The following is a 20,380-nucleotide window of genomic DNA, read 5'->3' on the forward strand; positions in this document are numbered from 1 at the left end:
ATACAGTAACATGGAACTCAAACCTACTTCCTGTAACGGATTCGTATGTGTTTTGCTCCCGATATAAAGCAGCGTGTACCTGTTCTGGTTGAAGGGGGTCTGCTCAACAGGCATCACGCTGTCTGGCCACGGAGCCGTCTGATTGGGTGGAGCCTGTTGCTGGGAGAACTGGTGGGGCCCCATACCCATGTCTGTTAAAGAGAGATTCAAATTAACATAACTTAAAACAACCATATACTAGAGAGCAGGTGATTGGTTAGAGAGAAGTGTGTCAGGATGTTATACAAGTGACTGGCCACCAGGTGGGAGCCTTGTCCACCTACAACTTACATTTACATTTTAGTCATACATTTTCATACTTTAAAAAAAACACAATTAAAAAAATCTTCGTATTGGTCCCTCATGGGAATCGAACCGACAACCCTGGCGCTGCAAGCTCTACTCATTCCATGTAGTACGTAGAACCACAATAATTGGCCTGATTTCAAAGGATTGGGTTTCTTACGACCCAAGGAGAAAGTGGCTAAGACCCACCAATAGACCCCCCCCACACTAGAAAATAGGTATAGAATGAGATATTGTAGAGCAGCCCAGGTATAGAACTACTAGATATTCACTCTCTCACCGTTGACCATCATCTGAGACTGCAGCATCTGTCTGGGTCCAGGGCCGGGCAGACTGTTGGGTCTCATAGTGCCTCCAGGGCTGGGCCCCATACGGCCGAGCGTCGTCCCCTGCTGACCTGGAACCCCTGGAGGACGGACCGATGATGACCCGCTCTGACCTGGGCCCCCAGGACCCCAACCCCCCTCCTGCTGCATGCCCTGCCGAGGACCATCCATCTGACCTAGAGTGAGAGAGAGAGAAAAAGAGAGAGAAACAGAGAGAGAGAAACAGAGCGAGAGAAAGAGAGAGAGAGAGAGAGAGAGAGAGAGAGGGAGACAGAGAGACAGAGAGAGACAGAGACAGAGACAGAGAGAGAGAGAGAGAGAGACAGACAGAGAGAGAGACAGAGACAGAGACAGAGAGAGAGAGAGAGACACAGACACAGAGAGAGAGACAGAGAGAGAGACAGAGAGAGAGACAGAGAGAGAGAGAGAGAGAGAGACAGAGAGAGAGAGAGACAGAGAGAGACAGAGAGAGACAGAGACAGAGACAGAGACAGAGACAGAGACAGAGAGAGAGAGACAGAGAGAGAGAGACAGAGAGAGACAGAGACAGAGACAGAGAGAGAGAGAGAGAGAGAGAGAGACAGAGACAGAGACAGAGACAGAGAGAGAGACAGAGAGAGACAGAGAAAGAGAGAGAGAGAGAAGACAGAGAGAGAGAGAGAGAGACAGAGAGAGAGAGAGGAGACAAAAGAGAGAGAGAGAGAGAGAGAGGAGACAGAGAGGAGACAAAGAGAGAGAGAGGAGACAGAGAGAGAGAGAGGAGACAAAGAGAGAGGAGACAGAGACAGAGAGGAGACAAAGAGAGAGAGAGAGGAGACAAAGAGAGAGAGAGACAGAGAGAGACAGAGACAGAGAGAGAGAGAGAGAGAGACAGAGACAGACAGAGAGAGAGACAGAGAGAGAGAGAGAAAGAGAGAGAGAGAGAAGACAGAGAGAGAGAGAGAGAGAAGAGAGAGAGAGAGAGAGAGAGAGAGACAGAGAGAGAGAGAGGAGACAGAGAGAGAGGAGACAAAAGAGAGAGGAGACAGAGAGAGAGAGAGGAGACAAAGAGAGAGAGGAGACAGAGAGAGACAGAGAGCGACAGAGTAGGATGAGACAGAGAGAGAGAGAGAGAGGAGACAGAGAGAGAGAGGAGACCGAGAGAGAGAGAGAGGAGACAAAGAGAGAGAGGAGACAGAGAGAGAGAGAGGAGACAAAGAGAGAGAGAGAGAGAGGAGACAGAGAGGAGACAAAGAGAGAGAGAGAGAGAGGAGACAGAGAGGAGACAAAGAGAGAGAGAGAGGAGACAAAGAGAGAGAGAGAGAGAGACAGAGAGAGAGAGGAGGAGACAGAGAGAGGAGACAGAGACAGAGAGGAGACACAGGGTGAAGATAAAGAAGCGACAAGGTCACTTTTTTTATATACAGAACCAGTCAGAGGTTTGGAATCACATTCCAGGGTTTTTCTTTCTTTTGACTGTTTTCTACATTGTAGTGAAGACATCAACACTATGAAATTACACATATGGAATCAGTGGTGCAGCGATCTCAGTGCTAGAGACGTCACTACAGACCCTGGTTTGATTCCAGGCTGTATCACAACCAGCCGTGATTGGGAGTCTCATAGGACGGCACACGATTGGCACAGCGTCGTCTGGGTTAGGGGAGGGTTTGGCCCGGGGTTAGGCCGTCATTGTAAAATAACTATTTGTTCTTCAACCGACTTGGACTGGTTTAAAATTTTTTAAAAAGTTAAATAAAAACAAATAAATGTCGTAACCGAAACAAAATATATTTTATATTTGAGAATCTTCAAACCCTTTTGTCTTGATGACAGCTTTGTACACTCTTGGGATTCTCTCAACCAGCTTAGCGTAGGTGTGTCCAAACATTGGACTGGTACTGTATATAAGATGGAAATGGAAAAGACTCAGATGTAACTGTGTGTCTAACTGGAGCTGTGCATTGTTAGTGGTGCCACAGTGAGGAGTGTGTGGGTGACCCTCCACTTCCTACCACAGGAACAGGAAGTGAGTCAATCGAGCAGTGTGACGTGTCATCGACCCCCCCCCCCCGCAGAGAGCGTGGGAGAGAGATTGGGAGAGGGAGAGACACAGAGACAGAGACAGACAGAGAGACAGAGAGACACAGAGAGGCAGAGAGAGACAGACAGAGAGAGACAGACAGAGAGAGACAGAGAGACCCATTCTACAGCATGGGGGTCAAGGCATAAAATCAATCTATTCTACATTATCTATCAAATTGATCTTTTCAACATTTATCACATTCTGATACAGAATTCTCTAACGAGACATCTCTGATCCAGACTTTAGACCAGAAGAGTAAAGAGGAGGCCAGTCTCTATTGCCTATGTAGTGTACACTACACTACACTACACTACACTACACTACACTACACTACACACACACACACACACACACACACACACACAGGTTCTTAACCTCTCCACTACGATCCACCCACCTGAGAGGTTGGCCTGGTTAGACATCATGGCGGTGTGGTTTGCCAGAATTCCTTGCTGCTGTTGTAGGAGCGTGTAGGGACTGAGGGTTCCCACAGGGGGATACTGGCCCTGGGGGACCCCTGACACGGTCATGTCCAGGGATACGCTCCTCACAGGGAGGCCCCTAGCTGGCCCCTGGCCCTCCGGCCCTCTGGCACCGCCATAGTCTGGAGAGAGAGAGAGAGAGAGGGTTTGAGATGTGTTGGTGTGGCTAAATATATACTGGAGATGGAGGTGATGAGGCAGTCGTATACAGTGTCATTTAGATGCTATGAGAAGTGGTGTGTGTGTGTGTGTGTGTGTTAATGTTTGTGCGTATGCAAGTGAATGTGTGTGTTTAACTTGGTCCGTGTAAAATCGTCTAATGTCTGTGTCAAATCAAAGTTTATTGGTCGTGTACACAATTTTGCAGAAACGATTACGCGCACACACACACACACACACACACACAATAAAGGTTCAGAGGTCATCTGTTAGTGTTCAGGGAGTGTACAGGCACAGGGAGTGTATGTGCACGTGAGTGTGTGTTCTCTCTCTGCATGTATGTCTATATCTGTGTGTGTGTGTGTATGTGTATGTGCACGTGAGTGAGTGTTCTCTCCAGGTATGCATGAGCCACTCACTGCCTGGCCCCATGCCCCTCTGCTGCGTTGCCATGGCGTTGGCAGGGCTGGTTTCCTGGGTGATGTGCAGTATGTCGTTGATGATGGTCTGTTTGTCCAGGGAGGAAGGCAGAGAGACGGGCCGAGGCTCACCGAACAGCTGGGGCTGGACACACTGCAGCTCATCTAGGATACCATCCAGCTCAGACGACTAGACACACACACACACACACACACACACACACACACACACACACACACACACACACACACACACACACACACACACACACACACACACACACACACACACACACACACACACACACACACACACACACACACACACGTTTAATACAAGTGACAGGTACGGCAGGACTTCCTGTCCCCAGCTCTTTTCCGTTTCCTGAGAAAAGTAATATGACAGGTCACGTCGACCAATAAAAAATGTTTAATGATGCACTAACGCAACAAAAATACTAATTATGCGAATAGCTGCATGAAACTGACATATTTAAACACACGGACTTCATTCCTTCACTAGACATCACAACGCTAGCAGGCAGCCCACCCTTATGTAGAGGACTCAGTGTAAAGTCCCTACACATCGGTAAATACGAATACAGTTGTTCAATTAGGAGCCGAGTTGGTTTAGCCACGGAAAAAGACAGGAAACCTTCCCGCTTAGCCATGATTGGCTGAGATAACGGGATGGGCTGGACATGCCGAGTTGGGATTGGTCTGCCATGTAGCACCTTCTGTTTATAACATGATCTGCTCAGTAGGATAATCCTTTCTTCTACAGCTTTGTGTTTTTGGTAAACGTTAGCCATGGAGAAGTGTCAAAGTGTTGCTGTCAACAACAACGATGCCCCTGAATTTAGCGGGCGCTAATCGACAAAGATCAGTGAGGAAAAAGTGATGGACTACTTTCTGCACATAGATCCGTGAGGAAAAAGTGATGGACTACTTTCTGCACATAGATCCGTGTGAACTGGAGTGACGTGACAACAACGTTGTAGCTTGTTACTCCAGTCCGAACGGAAAAGACAGGAAGTGAAGCGTTGGATCCATGAGTACGGGTTGGAGTGGCTATTAAACATTTAGAATTTGATCAGAACGTTGTTTTCATTGCAAGTTTAAAGGCATAACTGTTAGCTAGCTCGCGAACGTTAGCTTGCTGGCTCACCAACTAAGGTTGTGTGTATGACTGCGTTGTAACTAATATTACTCCACCGTTTACACCTTGTGTATCATGTTGCATGTGACAAATTAACATTGATTTTATTTGATATAGTGTGTGTTTACCAGAGACGTTAATGTGAAAAACAACATGGCCAAGGACAAGATAAAGTGTATTTTTCCCTGGAGTTTCTTCTTATTGTAGGTTTCTACTTTCACCACTTTAGGTCTTGAAATCTTTGGTTGTTTACTACACAACCGTGCTCACTCTGTTTAGCACATGGCCTCACATGTGAATCCTTAATGAGATGGGTGTGGCTAAGGCTTAAGAGGGTGTGAACGATGCTGAATGGTTGGAGACAAAGCAGGGCTCTCCAGTAGATGTAGCAAAAACATTCAAGGGCCATTTTCTCAAAAGTGACGTTACAAGTTTATCAACTTTCAAAGCAGAATGACTTTCCCATTGGTCCTCAAACGCAGTGTAGGATCTACCATTTTGCAGCTTTGAATCTCTAATTTTGCTACATAAGACCAAATAGAGTTGGTCAGTCACATTTACAACATTGTTCCATTACAATGACAAAGGCTGGTGCATGGGCTTGACTAGTCAGATTGGCTGGATTTGATCTACCATAGTGCTGAATCTCCACTACGGTCCACTCCACATTGTCATACTGAAACAGGAAAGGGCCTCTTCCCCAAACTGTTGTCAAAGTTTGAAGCACAGAATCGTCTAGGATGTCATTGTCTGCTGTAGCATTAAGATTTCCCGTCACGGCCTCCCAAGTGGCGCAGCGGTCTAAGGCACTGCAACACAGTGCTAGAGGCACCACATCACCCGGGTTCGATCCTAGGCCGTGAAGCAGCCGGCCCCGACCGGGAGACCCATAAGGTGGTGCAAAATTGGCCCAGTGTCGTCCGGGTTAGGGGAGGGTTTGGCTGGCCGGGATGTCCCATCGTGGTCTAGCGACTCCTTGTGGCGGGCCGGGCGCAGGCACGTTGACTTCGGTCGCCAGCTGTACAGTCTTTTCTCCAACACATTGGTGCGAGTGGCTTCCGGGTTAAGCGAGCAGTGTGTCAAGAAGCAGTGCGGCTTGGCAGGGTCGTGTTTCGGAGGACGTACGGCTCTCAACCTTCGCCTCTCCAGTAAGTTCATTTAAAAAAAAAAAAAACTAGGCAAGTCAGTTAAGAACAAATTCTTATTTACCATGATACCGGGAACAGTGGGTTAACTGCCTTGACAGTGGGGCCTTGTTCAGGGAACAGTGGGTTAACTGCCTTGTTCAGGGGAACAGTGGGTTAACTGCCTTGGGGAACAGTGGGTTCAGGGGAAACTGCCTTGTTCAGGGAACAGTGGGTTAACTGCCTTTTTCAGGGGAACAGTGGGTTAACAGTGGGTTAACTGCCTTGTTCAGGGGAACAGTGGGTTAACTGCCTTTTCAGGGGAACAGTGGGTTACCTGCCTTGTTCAGGGGAACAGTGGGTTAACTGCCTTGTTCAGGGGAACAGTGGGTTAACTGCCTTGTTCAGGGGAACAGTGGGTTAACTGCCTTGTTCAGGGGAACAGTGGGTTAACTGCCTTGTTCAGGGGAACAGTGGGTTAACTGCCTTGTTCAGGGGCAGAACGACAGATTTGTACCTTTCGGTTACTGGCCCAACGCTCTAACCACTAGGCTGCCATTCTACTGACGGTGTTTGTCTATGGAGATTGCATGGCTGTGTGAGCAATTATATACATCTGTCACACACACACAGTTCCTGTCTTCCTCCAGCATGGATATTATAATTGCGATGCATTATGGGAGACATTCAGAAAAAAAAATGATAGGACATTTCTGTCGCTCGGCCAAGCTGGCACAGGACCAATAGAAACACAGCAATACTGTGGGAGTGTGTGTTAATATTCACGCCAAAAACATTTAGATGATATCAACAACGGATAATATCAGAGCAGAAATGAGAAGTCTGGACTTGTTTTTGGACCTACTGTAATACCGTTGGTTAAGTTTGTCCAGGATCGATCTAAGGCTGCAACAATAAGACTACATTACCCATAATCCCGTGCTCTGAACCCATTCCCCTACTACTAGCCTACACTTCCCAGCTAGCTTCGAACTCCTTCACCCCAGTCTTTTCTCCGCACACAGCAGAAATAACAGGGGGAGGAGCCTACTGTACAAAGAGAGTAAAGCACACATCCACTTCCATATGAAAACAAACTACAGCAGATCTTACCCTGCTATTCTCTAATATAAACAGAACTATAGCTAAGGCTTTCTAAACATTGACTTAAGTTGCCCCACTGCGTAAGGCGAGAGAGACCTATGGGGGGGCAGAGAGTAAATAAGTTGTAGTGTCTGAGAAACAACACTAGGGGGCAGCACACTAGACGTCCCTGTAACAGATCGGCTCGGAGCCCAACATTCACCCCCACCACCGCTTTACACACGTAGTGGAGCAGGGATGAGTTGTGACAGATGCCCCAGGCTCTACCCCAAAAGGCACCCTATTCCCTACATAGTGCTATGGGACTTGGTCAAATGTAGTGCACTATATAGGAAATTATAAACTGGGTGGTTTGAGCCCTGAATGCTGATTGGCTGACAGCCGTGGTATAATCAGACCTTAAACCACTGGTACGACAAAAACAGTAATTTTTACTGCTCTATTTACATTGGTAACCAGTTTATAATAGCAATAAGGCACCTCGGGGGTTTGTGGTATATGGCCAATATACCACGGCCAAGGGTTGTGTCCAGGCACTCTGTGTTGCGCATAAGAACAGCCCTTAGTCATGCCTTATTGCTTAATTATGGTGCCATTTGGGATGCAGAATAGTCACTAGACTGGCCCATAGAGAAAGGAGAGGGATCAGATGCCTGGAAAGAGGCGCTGGTGTTTCCACAGTCAAAAACCGGCCTCTTGCAATAGTACACACACACACAACAACACGGCCACTTGGCTGCGTCCTCTGTGGGCCATATCAAGTTGCTCTGTCCAGGACCCAGTCTTTTGGCTGTGTTTTCACACAGCAGCGCTGGCAGAGACAGGATATGACAGGGAGAGAGGACCCTAATGAAGTCAGGGATGATGTCATGATCGCGCTCTCTACTCCCTCCGTCCTTAGTGCATAGAATGTAATTTGGGACACAACTCATATCTAACATTAACGCTATTAATACACGTAAATCATTGAGAACAAACAGTATTTTAAACAACAATGAGAATCCTTTGAGGTTCCATGTCATCTGTTTTTATTTTATTTAACTAGGCAAGTCAGTCAAGAACAAATTCTTATTTATAATGATGGCCTACCCGGGGAACTGCCTTGTTCAGGGGCAGAATGATAGATTTTTACCTTGTCAGCTTGAGGATTCGATCCAGCAACCTTTCGGGTACTGGCCAAATGCTCTAACCACTAGGCTACCTGCTTCTGTTACTGATGACCTTTGGTATCTACCATCTTAGACTACCAGGGGAAATGGGATCTACCATCTACCAGGGGAAAAGGGATCTACCGTCTAGACTACCAGGGGAAAAGGGATCTACCGTCTAGACTACCAGGGGAAATGGTCATCTACCGTCTAGACTACCAGGGGAAATGGTCATCTACCGTCTAGACTACCAGGGGAAATGGTCATCTACCGTCTAGACTAACAGGGGAAATGGTCATCTACCGTCTAGACTACCAGGGGAAATGGTCATCTACCGTCTAGACTACCAGCGGAAATGGTCATCTACCGTCTAGACTACCAGGGGAAATGGGATCTACCGTCTAGACTACCAGGGGAAAAGGGATCTACCGTCTAGACTACCAGGGGAAATGGGATCTACCGTCTAGACTACCAGGGGAAAAGGGATCTACCGTCTAGACTACCAGGGTAAATGGTCATCTACCGTCTAGACTACCAGGGAAAAAGGTATCTACTGTCAACGTTGGCCTGTGGGTGAGGTTTATGACCCCCCCCCATAAATACCTTTCTCCCTTTCCTCTCTCTTGACTCTACAGAGGGACTCTTGTAAAAGCCTTTGTTAAACATAGAGAGTCTGGGAACATCAAAAGGTGGGGGGAAAGGAACTATATTTCGGTAATCCAACCAGTTGAAAATATGCGTTGGTACTTAATGAATATGATGTCAGATCAGTTGGCGTCTGAAACATTATTACTGATGACAGGACAACATAAACTGTATCTGGGAAAGTCTACACATTCTAGTTATCAGATTCACAATGAAATTGTTGTGCAATTTAAATGTTTAAATATGAAACTATTTGTGAAAAGATGAAATGTAATTTTAGCTTCCACATGAGAGAAATGGGTTTTCATAAGGTTAAAGCTCTGCTCACTCAGTGGCCCCGCCCATGTGAAGAGACATTGGTTGTAAACTATGAAACATGCCCTCTCCTACCACTATATAAAGCCCTCGACGAAAATGTAACTTTCTGTTCCGAGGACGCTAGGGTGATAGTCCTATGTTAAAAGGGCTCAGATAATAAGCTGTGCCAAGGACGTGTGCTGAGGTCCACACATTGAAAGGGCAAAGATCACCTACAGAACTTAGCCAACCTTAGAGAACCTAACGAAATTAGCATCAAATTTCAATGTGAAGGTGACAACCTACACCCAGGAAGGATGAATTTCGACTATACCAGCCAGAATATAGCATGAGCTTAAAGTATGGCAACTTGGTATGAACTTTGAACTCTTATTCACCAAAGAAGTGATACCTCCTAGCAGTTGAGTTAGAGCAGCAACTGTAGACGTTGGCTAGAAGAGGACGGACAGAGTTAAATGTCCTACCACACGATGACGGTACTACCAAGTATCCATCCTACCACCAGATATTCTTCAGAGGCCCAGTGATCCAAGCTGGACCACCCGGCCTCCCATCTACCGAAGCGCAACTCAGAGTAAATATTTATTGCATTCTCCTTTTTCAAATGGACGTTAATTTAGAATGCATAAGATTTCCGATAGCATAGCTTCTCCCTTTGTTCCTCAGTCTTCCCGCTCTTTCACTCAAACCCAACCCCCCTTCTTTGTGTAACCAGCTGTCAAATCTGTTCCGTCCAGCAGGGATGTTTTCTTTATGACATCATTTGTAATCAATGTATGATCCATTCTGTGAAAATGTAATTATGTGTGATTATTTAGGTATTTAGTAAATAAATAATTAAACCAAATGTTGTATTGCTGATTCAACATGTTAGCCAGGGTTCGTGAAGATAAACAAGAATTTACCACTTTCAGATGAGACTAAACAGGGTGATGATTAAATATTGACTGCTATTGAAGTAAAATATTACTAGGTCTTTAAGAGTTTATTCGGAAGATAACAGCTCTATAAAACATTATTTTGTGGTTCCCGACTTTCTAGTTAATTATTCACCTGATTAGCTTAATCAGGTAATATTAATTACAGAGAAATTATTTCATAGAATAACACGTCATATCACTTAATCCGGCAAAGCCAAAGACATGACACGTCTACCAGGGGAAATGGTATCTACAGTCTACCAGGGAAAATGGTATCTACCATCTACCAGGGAAAATGGTATCTACCATCTACCAGGGAAAATGGTATCTAACGTCTACGTCTACCAGGGGAAATGGGAATTAGTATCTACCGCCTATAGGGAAGATGTGGAGACGTTCATATTGAAACAAATGTTATTTCTTCCCCCTAACTTGTTTGATAAGATTAGTACAGATTCTCTCAGAGACCCTCCTGCCCACACTCTGCTTGCTTCATCTCTAATATCGGTCTTTCCTTCCTCCTGCATGTATTGCAGCCTGCCTCAGCCTCACCACTGAGACCTCAGTCTCACCACTAAGTGCCACATCACTGTCTGTCTCAGTAGCTTACTTTCTGCAAAGCAAAAGTTATTATGAGAACTTTAGTGGCCTATTTTCTTTGCTCTTGTTGAGGTACGCTCCGTTTAACGTTAGCTTTACACTTCATCTAGCCAGCACCCTTCAACATTACAGCAAAAGATGTCTCTTCCGGGGGCTAGCCATCTGACATATTATCTATAAACAACTACTTTCTCTTAATGTTGCAACCAGTTGTGCATGGGCTTGACTTGTCAGATTGGCTGGATTTGATCTACCATAGTGCTGAATCTCCACTACGGTCCACGGTGCTGAATCTCCACTCCACGGTCCACTGTGCTGAATCTCCACTACGGTCCACTGTGCTGAATCTCACTACGGTCCACTGAACGGTCCACTGTGCTGAAATCTCCACTGTGCTGAACGGTCCACTGTGCTGAATCTCCACTACGGTCCACTGTGCTGAATCTCCACTACGGTCCACGGTGCTGAATCTCCACTACGGTCCACGGTGCTGAATCTCCAGTCCACGGTCCACGGTGCTGAATCTCCACTACGGTCCACGGTGCTGAATCTCCACACGGTCCACGTGTCCACTGTGCTGAATCTCCACTACGGTCCACGGTGCTGAATCTCCACTACGGTCCACGGTGCTGAATCTCCACTACGGTCCACGGTGCTGAATCTCCACTACGGTCCACGGGGCTGAACCTCCACTACGGTCCACGGTGCTGAATCTCCACTCCACGGTCCACGGTCCACTGTGCTGAATCTCCCACGGTCCACTGTGGTCAGTACAGTGCTGAATCTCCACTACGGTCCACTGTGCTGAATCTCCACTACGGTCCACGGTGCTGAATCTCCACTACGGTCCACGGTGCTGAATCTCCACAGTGCACTACGGTCCACGGTGCTGAATCTGCCACTCCACTGGTCCACGGTGCTGAATCTCCACTACGGTCCACGGTGCTGAATCTCTCCACTCCACTGTGGTCCACGGTGCTGAATCTCCACTACGGTCCACGGTGCTGAATCTCCATTACGGTCCACTGTGCTGAATCTCCACTACGGTCCACGGTGCTGAATCTCCACTACGGTCCACGGTGCTGAATCTCCACTACGGTCCACTGTGCTGAATCTCCACTACGGTCCACTGTGCTGAATCTCCACTACGGTCCACTGTGCTGAATCTCACACTCCACGGTCCACAGTGCTGAATCTCCACTACGGTCCACGGTGCTGAATCTCCAGTACGGTCCACTGTGCTGATATCTCCAGTACGGTCCACGGTGCTGAATCTCCACTACGGTCCACGGTGCTGAATCTCCACTACGGTCCACGGTGCTGAATCTCCACTACGGTCCACTCTTCATTCTCCGAGAGTCCATTTTTCTTTGTTTTTGGGGGATGTGTCTGTAAACATGGCAGAAGTTGAGGGATGGTTTTAAAAATGGCCTTTTGTCCAGCATCTCTCAAACACACAGAGCAGCGTCTAGTTAACTAGTTGAGTTCGTTTCGTGTCAGGCTATGCCCTCGGCCTGTGCCAGGAGAGGGTGGAGTTAGCTGTTTGAGAGAGTGGTGAATGTGCTGCTAAAAAGGCAAAATCAGGGGAGGCGAACATAACGAACAAACCACTGGTTTGATCAATGCTAGCAAGCTAGCTAGCCAGTAACTAGTAGTACTAGCTAGGCATTAGGGTACTAGCTAGCTCACTGCAGCACAATGTGTTGTCTTCTGTCCTCCACAGCAATTTAACTCACAGTAACACAATGTGTCGTCTTCTTTCCTCCACAACGCTTTACCTCACAGTAACACGATTTGGCTACAAAAGAAACATTGTAGGACGGTTCTAACGATGGCTCTGGGAAACGAGGTACATGGCTCGGTTTGCCAAAAGCATCTTAAGGCTAAGTTTATCATTAGAACCATAGGATCCGACGGCTTCTAACAATGAACCAAGAGGATTGTGGTAACCGGGCCCTGGTCTTTAAGAATATATATCTCTGTATATCATACCTTGTTATTGATGTGTAGCTTATAGGCTCATCACAAATGGCCAAATCCAGCCATAGGCTAAAATAAAAAGACCACGGGTCATGACTACTATATAGACCACGGGTCATGACCACTGTATAGACCACGGGTCATGACCACTGTATAGACCACGGGTCATGACCACTGTATAGACCACGGGTCATGACCACTGTATAGACCACGGGTCATGACCACTGTATAGATTGGGCTGGGCTGTCCTAGTACAGATCATTGGTCATGACTACTGTATAGATTGGGCTGGGTTGCCCTAATATAGACCACGGGTCATGACTACTGTATAGATTGGGCTGGGTTGCCCTAATATAGACCACGGGTCATGACTACTGTATAGATTGGGCTGGGTTGCCCTAGTATAGACCACGGGTCATGACTACTGTATAGATTGGGCTGGGTTGCCCTAGTATAGACCACGGGTCATGACTACTGTATAGATTGGGCTGGGCTGCCCTAGTATAGACCACGGGTCATGACTACTGTATAGATTGGGCTGGGCTGCCCTAGTATAGACCATGGGTCATGACTACTGTATAGATTGGGCTGGGTTGCCCTAGTATAGACCACGGGTCATGACTACTGTATAGATTGTGCTGGGCTGCCCTAATATAGACCACGGGTCATGAGGCACACATGTCAGTGGACCGCGGCTGACTGCCCATGTTGTCATGTGATCGGTGGCATGTTATAGAGCCCATTCACCATGATGTAGGCTACAGGTCAGTCATTCAGGTTGAACAAGTTGTGGAAGTGACTGTCTCACTGACCTAGAACACTTGACTCTCTCATTCTAGAACACCGACTCTCTAGAACACCGACTCGCTCATTCTAGAACACCGACTCTCTCATTCTAGAACACTGTCATGACGCTGACCTGGGGGTAGGTTTATGACCGTCATAAATACCTCTTCCCCCTTTTTCCTCTCTCTACCCTACTGATGTGACTATTGAAAATCCCTTGGTTAACATAGAGATTCTGGGAACATCAGAAGGTGGGGGGAAATGAACTATATTCTGGTAAACCGACCAACTGAACATATGCGGTGGTACTTGACTTTTAATGGCTGCAGGGGCAGTATTGAGTAGCTTGGATGCCCATTGTAAACGGCCAGCTCCTCAGTCTCAGTTGCTAATATATGCATATTATTATTATTATTGGATAGAAAACACTCTAAAGTTTCCAAAACTGTCAAAATATTGTCTGTGAGTATAACAGAACTGATATTCCAGGCGAAACCCTGATGAAAATCAAAACAGGAAGGGCCTTTATTTTGAAAACTCATGTTCCATAGCCTCCCTTTGCTGGATTTAAAGGGATATGAACCAGATTCCTTTTCCTATCGCTTATTCAAGGTGTCAACAGTCTTCAGACATAGTTTCAGGCTTTTATTTTGAAAAATGAGCCAGAATGATAACTTCGCATCAAGTGGTCACATGAGTTTTGCTCGCGCAACAGAATTTGGACAGCCATTGTTTTCCCCTCTCCTACTGTGAAAGACATTTGCGGTTGATATATTATCGATTATATATTTTAAAAACAACCTGAGGATTGATTATAAAAAACATTTGACATGTTTCTGTGGACATTATGGAAACTATTTGGAATTTTCGTTTGCGTTGTCGTGACCGCTCTTTCCTGTTGATTTCTGAACATAACGCGACAAACAAACAGAGGTATTTTGGATATAGAAATCATCTTTATGGAACAAACGGAACATTTGTTGTGTAACTGGGAGTCCGTGAGTGAAAACATCCGAAGATCATCAAAGGTAAACGTTTAATTTGATTGCTTTTCTGATTTTCGTGACCAAGCTTTATGATGCTAAGTGAACTTTTGTGTTTTGTCGTGTGATCGATAAACTTAAACAAACACTTGGATTGCTTTCGCTGAAAAGCATAATTTCAAAATCTGACACGACAGGTGGATTAACAAAAGGCTAAGCTGTGTTTTCCTATATTGCACTTGTGATTTCATGAATATAAATATTTGTAGTAATATTTATTGAATATAGCGCTATGCTATTCAGCGGTTGTTGATGACACTTATCCCGATATCGGGATTGCAGTCATAACAAGTTAATGAATATGATGACATTCTCATCAATGATAGGATGACATAAACGGTACAGTGGAAAGTCTACACATTATAGTTATCAGATTCACATGGAATTGTTGTGCAATTTAAATGTTTGAATATAAAATTATTGGTGAGGAAATTAAATATAATTTTAGCTTCCAAATGAGAGATTTGGGTTTTCATAAGGTTAGGTCTCTGCTCAAATCAGTGACCCACCCCTGTGAAGAAACATGGGCTGTAGACTGTGAAACACCCTTCTCCCTCCACTATATAAGCCTTGGACGACAATGTAACCTCCTGTTCAGAGGACGTGAGGATGACGGTCCATACGTTAAAAAGGACTAACATGTCAACTACAGAACTAAGCCAACCTCAGCGTGAGCTTTGGTAGTGAATGGTTTGAACTTTGAACTCTTATTCACTAAAGAAGTGAGACATCCTAGCCGTTGAGTTAGCAACAGCAGCTGTAAATGTGGGCTAGGAGAGGACAGACAGAGTATCCCCTCTACCAACCAATGACGACACTACAACGTATCCCGTTCACCACCGGAGACACTCTTCAAAGGACAAAGGACTTGGTTGGGCAACACGGCCTTCCATCTACCACCAACCTATTGAAGCGCAGCTCAGAGTAAATATTTATTGCAATTTCCTTTTCCAAATGGGCGGTAATTTAGAATGCATAAGATACTGTATTTACGATAGCACAGCTTCTTCCTTTGTTACTCAGTCTTCCCGCTCTTTCACTCATACCCAGCCCCTTTTCTTTGTGTAACCAGCTGTCATATCTGCTCCGTCCGCTAGGGACGTTTTCCTTTATGACATAATTTGTAATCAAGGTATGATTCATTCTGTGTATATGTAATCCTGTGTGATTAGTTAGGTATTTAGTAAATAAATAATTAAACCCAATTTTGTATTGCTGATTCAACTTGTTAGCCAGGGTTCGTGAAGATAACCAAGAATTTACAACTTTCAGATGAGACTGAATTAAGGTGATGATTAATATTGACTGCTATTGATGTAAAATATGACCAGGTCTTTAAGAGTTTAGTCGGAAGATAACAGCTCTATAAATATTATTTCGTGGGGCCCCGACTTTCTAGTTAATTACATTTACATGATTAGCTCAATCAGATAATATTAATTACGGAGAAAGGATTTTATAGAATAGCATGTCATATCACTTAATCCGGCAAAGCCAAAGACACGACAACTCCAACTCTCTCATTCTAGAACACCGACTCTCTCATTCTAGAACACCGACTCTCTCATTCTAGAACACCGACGCTCTCATTCTAGAACACCGACGCTCTCATTCTAGATTCTCTGAATTTGACACTACTTATACTTTTGACAATGAGGACCTTTATCAAGTTCCCCAGTACTAGTCAGTTTAACTTGTGGATATTATTTTTTATGTTTCTGTGTGCAGTTTGGAGGGAGTTTCTAACTATCTCTAACACAATGACTGGAAGTATTCCTCTATTAAATACCATTAATTCAACATCAACTATCATTCCAAAAAACTAAAAAAAACAATCTAATGAAAATATAACTAATCGTTAATAATCATTCCGTCAACTTGTACCCAAACCATGGTGCTACTCATCCTTTACAATTATGAGTCATAAATGAGAGAAATCTCATGCCCACCCACCTGCTCAGAGCGATCATATCCTGCATCCTGTTTCTCAGTCTTCACATGGAGGGGGTGTTTCATCTCCGTCTTCACCTCTCCTCCTCCCTCCATCCTAGCCTGCCTCTCCTTCATGCCCCCCTCCTCTTCATCCAGCAGGTACCTCAGCAGTGCGTTGTCCTTCTTCTTAGGACTCAGGGGCTCCTGTTTGGAGGGGAGGTTCCCATCTGTACCCCCTCCTGTACCCACCTGGGTGTTGACGTTACTCCCCTGCTCTCCCAGCTCCTTGCCAGTGGCCTCAGCGGTGAGCTTGGCCAGGTCGACAGGAGAGGTGCTGTTCTGGAGCAGCCTGTGGAGAATTTTGTGTTTCTCCTTTAGGGATGTGGCGTGGCCCCCTGGGGCCCCTGGACCATGAGGGCCCCCCAGCCCTGACGAGGGGTCCTTGGGGTCTCCTCCTCCGTTGGGAGACGGGGGGGTGTCGAGGGGTTCGGACTTGGTGGTGAGGAGCTGGAGTAGTTTGGTGTGGCCCTTGTTGTCGTGGAGGACACGGCTCTGCGCGTTGGGGCCGTCGTTTGAGCCGTCCCTCTCCTCTTTGACGTCACCGTGGTTACCGCTGCTACCGTTCCCGTCAGTCTGTCTGTCCATCTGTCTCTGGTCGTACTGTCCACCCTGCTCTCCGTGAGGATCCACGTTAGTGCCACCGCCAAGCTTCGACATCATGTGAGGGTTGACCCCTGCCCCCATCGTGACTCCGGCTGGCGACCCCATCATCTTCCTGTCCGGTGACCCCAGGGTGTGTGCGTGCGAATGACCCCCAGCGCCATGAATGTGTGGGTGAACGCAACCGCCATGTCCGACCCCGTGACACTCACTCAGGGCCTGCAGGGCCGACAGAGAACTACTGGTGTAGCTGTTAGCAAGACTGTTAGCCTGACTGTTAGCATGACTGTTAGCCGCAGGACCGCTACTTCCTACTGCAACCCCTGTTCCAGACCCACACATCCCCACAGGGGAGGGCGAGTGCAGGCATGGGGCCACGCGAGGGCTCCCTGCCATCCCTGGACTCGCCCGGTGCCTAGGGGACAGCATCGAGTTCTGTTGCCCCAGATGGGGGCCTCCAGCTGGGGTAGGGCTGCCTCGAGACGGGCTGCTCATCCTCCAGCTGGCCCCTTGCTGGTGGGGATGGTTGGGGGGGTTCATGCCCATGCCGCCCTGCATCCCTCCAGGGTAGCCCATGGGCTGGGGAGGGCAACCGTAGCGGTAGCCCTGCATGTGTCCAGACCCGGACCCCATGGGTCCGAGCCCTGGTTCTCTGGACCCTGGACCTCCATGAGGAAGGGAGAATGGCGTGCTGTTGGAGCTGATCGTGGTGTCCTGTCCCTGGGGCACCAGGCCAGATATTGTCCCCGGGGTTGGAGGTGTCATTGAGGGGTTGGGGACCATTGGTTTGGGGCCGGGGCCCATCACTGTCCCCTGCTGGCCCTGTCCACCGGGCCCCATGTCCTGACCCGGCCCCATACCACACACTGACTGCTCTCTGGGGATAACACACGGGATACAAGAGGTGGAGGTTACACACACACAGAGCAGTAACACAGAGCAGCAACACACACACACACACAAAGAACATTCAATTCACTGGCGACAGTTCTGGTAGACATTACTGCTGTCAGCATTCCAAATCCATGCTCACTCAAAACTTGAGACATCTGTGGCATTGTGTAGTGTGACAAAACTGCACATTTTAGAATGGTCTTTATTGCACCCAGCACAAGGTGCACCTGTGTAATGAACATGCTGTTGAATCAGATTGTTGATATGCCACACCTGTCAGGTGGATGGATTATCTTGGCAAAGAAGAAATGCTCACTAACAGGGATGTAAACAAATTTGGGGTCAGAGCTGGGGTCAGGGGTTATGGAACGTTCCTCTGTAGGAGGTGTAGAGACATGTAGAGCTGGGGTTCAGGGGTTAGGGGTCAGGGGTTAGGGTTCGTACCTCTGTAGCAGGTGTAGAGACATGTAGAGCTGGGGTTCAGGGGTTAGGGGTCAGGGTTTAGGGAACGTACCTCTGTAGCAGGTGTAGAGACATGTAGAGCTGAGGTTCGTTGGTGGCAGGGGAGCGGACCAGCTTGCTCTTGGTGTGAGCCGACACGATGGTCCCGTCTGACAGAGAGAACCTGTAGATGGGGCTGAATGCCTGGCCGTGACGCAACACTGCAGAGAGACGCACAGCGACGAGGGAGAGTTAAAGAGGCAAGCTGAGATTCAAACAACAGAGCAGGCAAACCGGCACAGCTGAGGGATCGGGGCTGGAGAAACGTAACTACTTTGGATGCATCCATGAAATCAACATGATGTGTTGAAATTCTCTAAGATGATATAGGTCTTGTCAGGTAGTCTAAGATGATATAGATCTCGTCTGGCAGTCTAAGATGATATAGGTCTTGTCAGGTAGTCTAAGATGATATAGGCCTCGTCACGTAGTCTAAGATGATATAGGCCTCGTCAGGTAGTCTAAGATGATATAGGTCTTGTCAGGTAGTCTAAGAAGATATAGGCCTCGTCTGGTAGTCTAAGAAGATATAGGTCTTGTCTAAGATGATATAGTCTCTGGTAGTCTAAGAAGGTCTTGTCTAAGATATATAGGCAGGTAGTCTCAGGTAGTCTAAGATGATATAGGTCTAAGAAGATATAGGCCTCGTCTGGTAGTCTAAGAAGATATAGGCCTCGTCTGGTAGTCTAAGATGATATAGGCCTCTGGTAGTCTAAGATGATATAGTCTAGTCTAAGATGATACAGGCCTCGTCTGGTAGTCTCACCCTCTTGTTGGTGTCTCTTGGCGAAGGACATCTCTCCGTCGTTCTGTAGGTGAAACCTCTGGATGCTTCTCCTCACCAGGTCTTCCCAGCCAGGCTTCATAGAGGCTCTCAGAAGACTGGTGTCTAGTGACGTGATCTTACCTAGGGACACAGCAGAGAGAGAGAGAGAGAGACAGGCTACTGATCACAAATGTGTGTGTGTGTATATACTGTCCACACATCAGTGGCAGGTAGGAGCCAGACAGACAGACAGGTTGGTGATCCTACAGTGACTTCATACTTTACCAGTTGAAAGAGGAGCACAGTGTGTGTGTGTGTGTGTGTGTGTGTGTGTGTGTGTGTGTGTGTGTGGGGTGGGCATCTATCCTGTACTATATAGTCGGTGTCAACAGTTCGATATAGAGTTTGAGGTTCTTTATGTTCAGAAGCGTGTGTTAACAGGAACAGTAGCTGGTGCTTGGGCACTGCCCAGGCTGAGAGTGGGGTGGCAAACAGCTGGAAGACAGGTCTCTACAATGGTTCTCTCTTGACAGTGACAACCGGAGAAACTTGCTCTGTCATTGGCTACCTCCCTACCTAGTCATTAAAGACGGTTCTGCAATTGATTCAAGTTAGTCTGATCATTTATAGATTGTTTTCTGATTGATTAAGAACTGTCTGGTGGACTGCCTTGGTCATAATTCTGTGGCTGTGTGATTGGTTAATGTCAGACAGCCGGTATGATCGTAGTGCTGTGATTGGTTACCTTGCAGGTCCTGGCGGGTGGTGAAGCTCTCGTGCGTGGGGAGAACGGGCCGCTCCTTCATGGGCATCCTGCGAGCCACACATATCAGACATGACTGGAAGTCTAGAGGGGGAGAGAGACAGGGGGGTAGAGACAGGAGGGAGAGAGACAGGAAGGGGGAGAGAGAGATAGAGAGGAGGGGAGAGAGAGACAGAAGGGGAGAGGGAGGGGAGAGAGAGACAGAAGGGGAGAGAGAGAGGAGGGGAGAGAGAGAGAGGAG

General features: G+C 47.0%; 1 protein-coding gene across 2 annotated transcripts in view; it reads right to left on the minus strand.

Annotated features, from left to right (window-relative positions):
- LOC112238617 (nuclear receptor coactivator 2) overlaps positions 1 to 20,380 on the minus strand; it is a 173,599-nt gene that overhangs the window by 34,646 nt on the left and 118,573 nt on the right. For both annotated transcript variants that reach the window (XM_042308401.1, XM_042308400.1), the window contains exons 8-15: positions 20,122 to 20,223; positions 19,377 to 19,517; positions 18,624 to 18,771; positions 16,577 to 18,092; positions 3,797 to 3,986; positions 3,134 to 3,340; positions 626 to 847; positions 80 to 191 (exon numbers count right to left, since the gene is read on the minus strand). In XM_042308401.1, the coding sequence (XP_042164335.1) occupies positions 80 to 191; positions 626 to 847; positions 3,134 to 3,340; positions 3,797 to 3,986; positions 16,577 to 18,092; positions 18,624 to 18,771; positions 19,377 to 19,517; positions 20,122 to 20,223 (2,638 nt within the window). The remainder of the gene's footprint in view (positions 1 to 79; positions 192 to 625; positions 848 to 3,133; positions 3,341 to 3,796; positions 3,987 to 16,576; positions 18,093 to 18,623; positions 18,772 to 19,376; positions 19,518 to 20,121; positions 20,224 to 20,380) is intronic.

Source organism: Oncorhynchus tshawytscha, linkage group LG29 (assembly GCF_018296145.1).
Source record: "Oncorhynchus tshawytscha isolate Ot180627B linkage group LG29, Otsh_v2.0, whole genome shotgun sequence".
NCBI classification, from domain to species: Eukaryota; Metazoa; Chordata; class Actinopteri; order Salmoniformes; family Salmonidae; genus Oncorhynchus; species Oncorhynchus tshawytscha.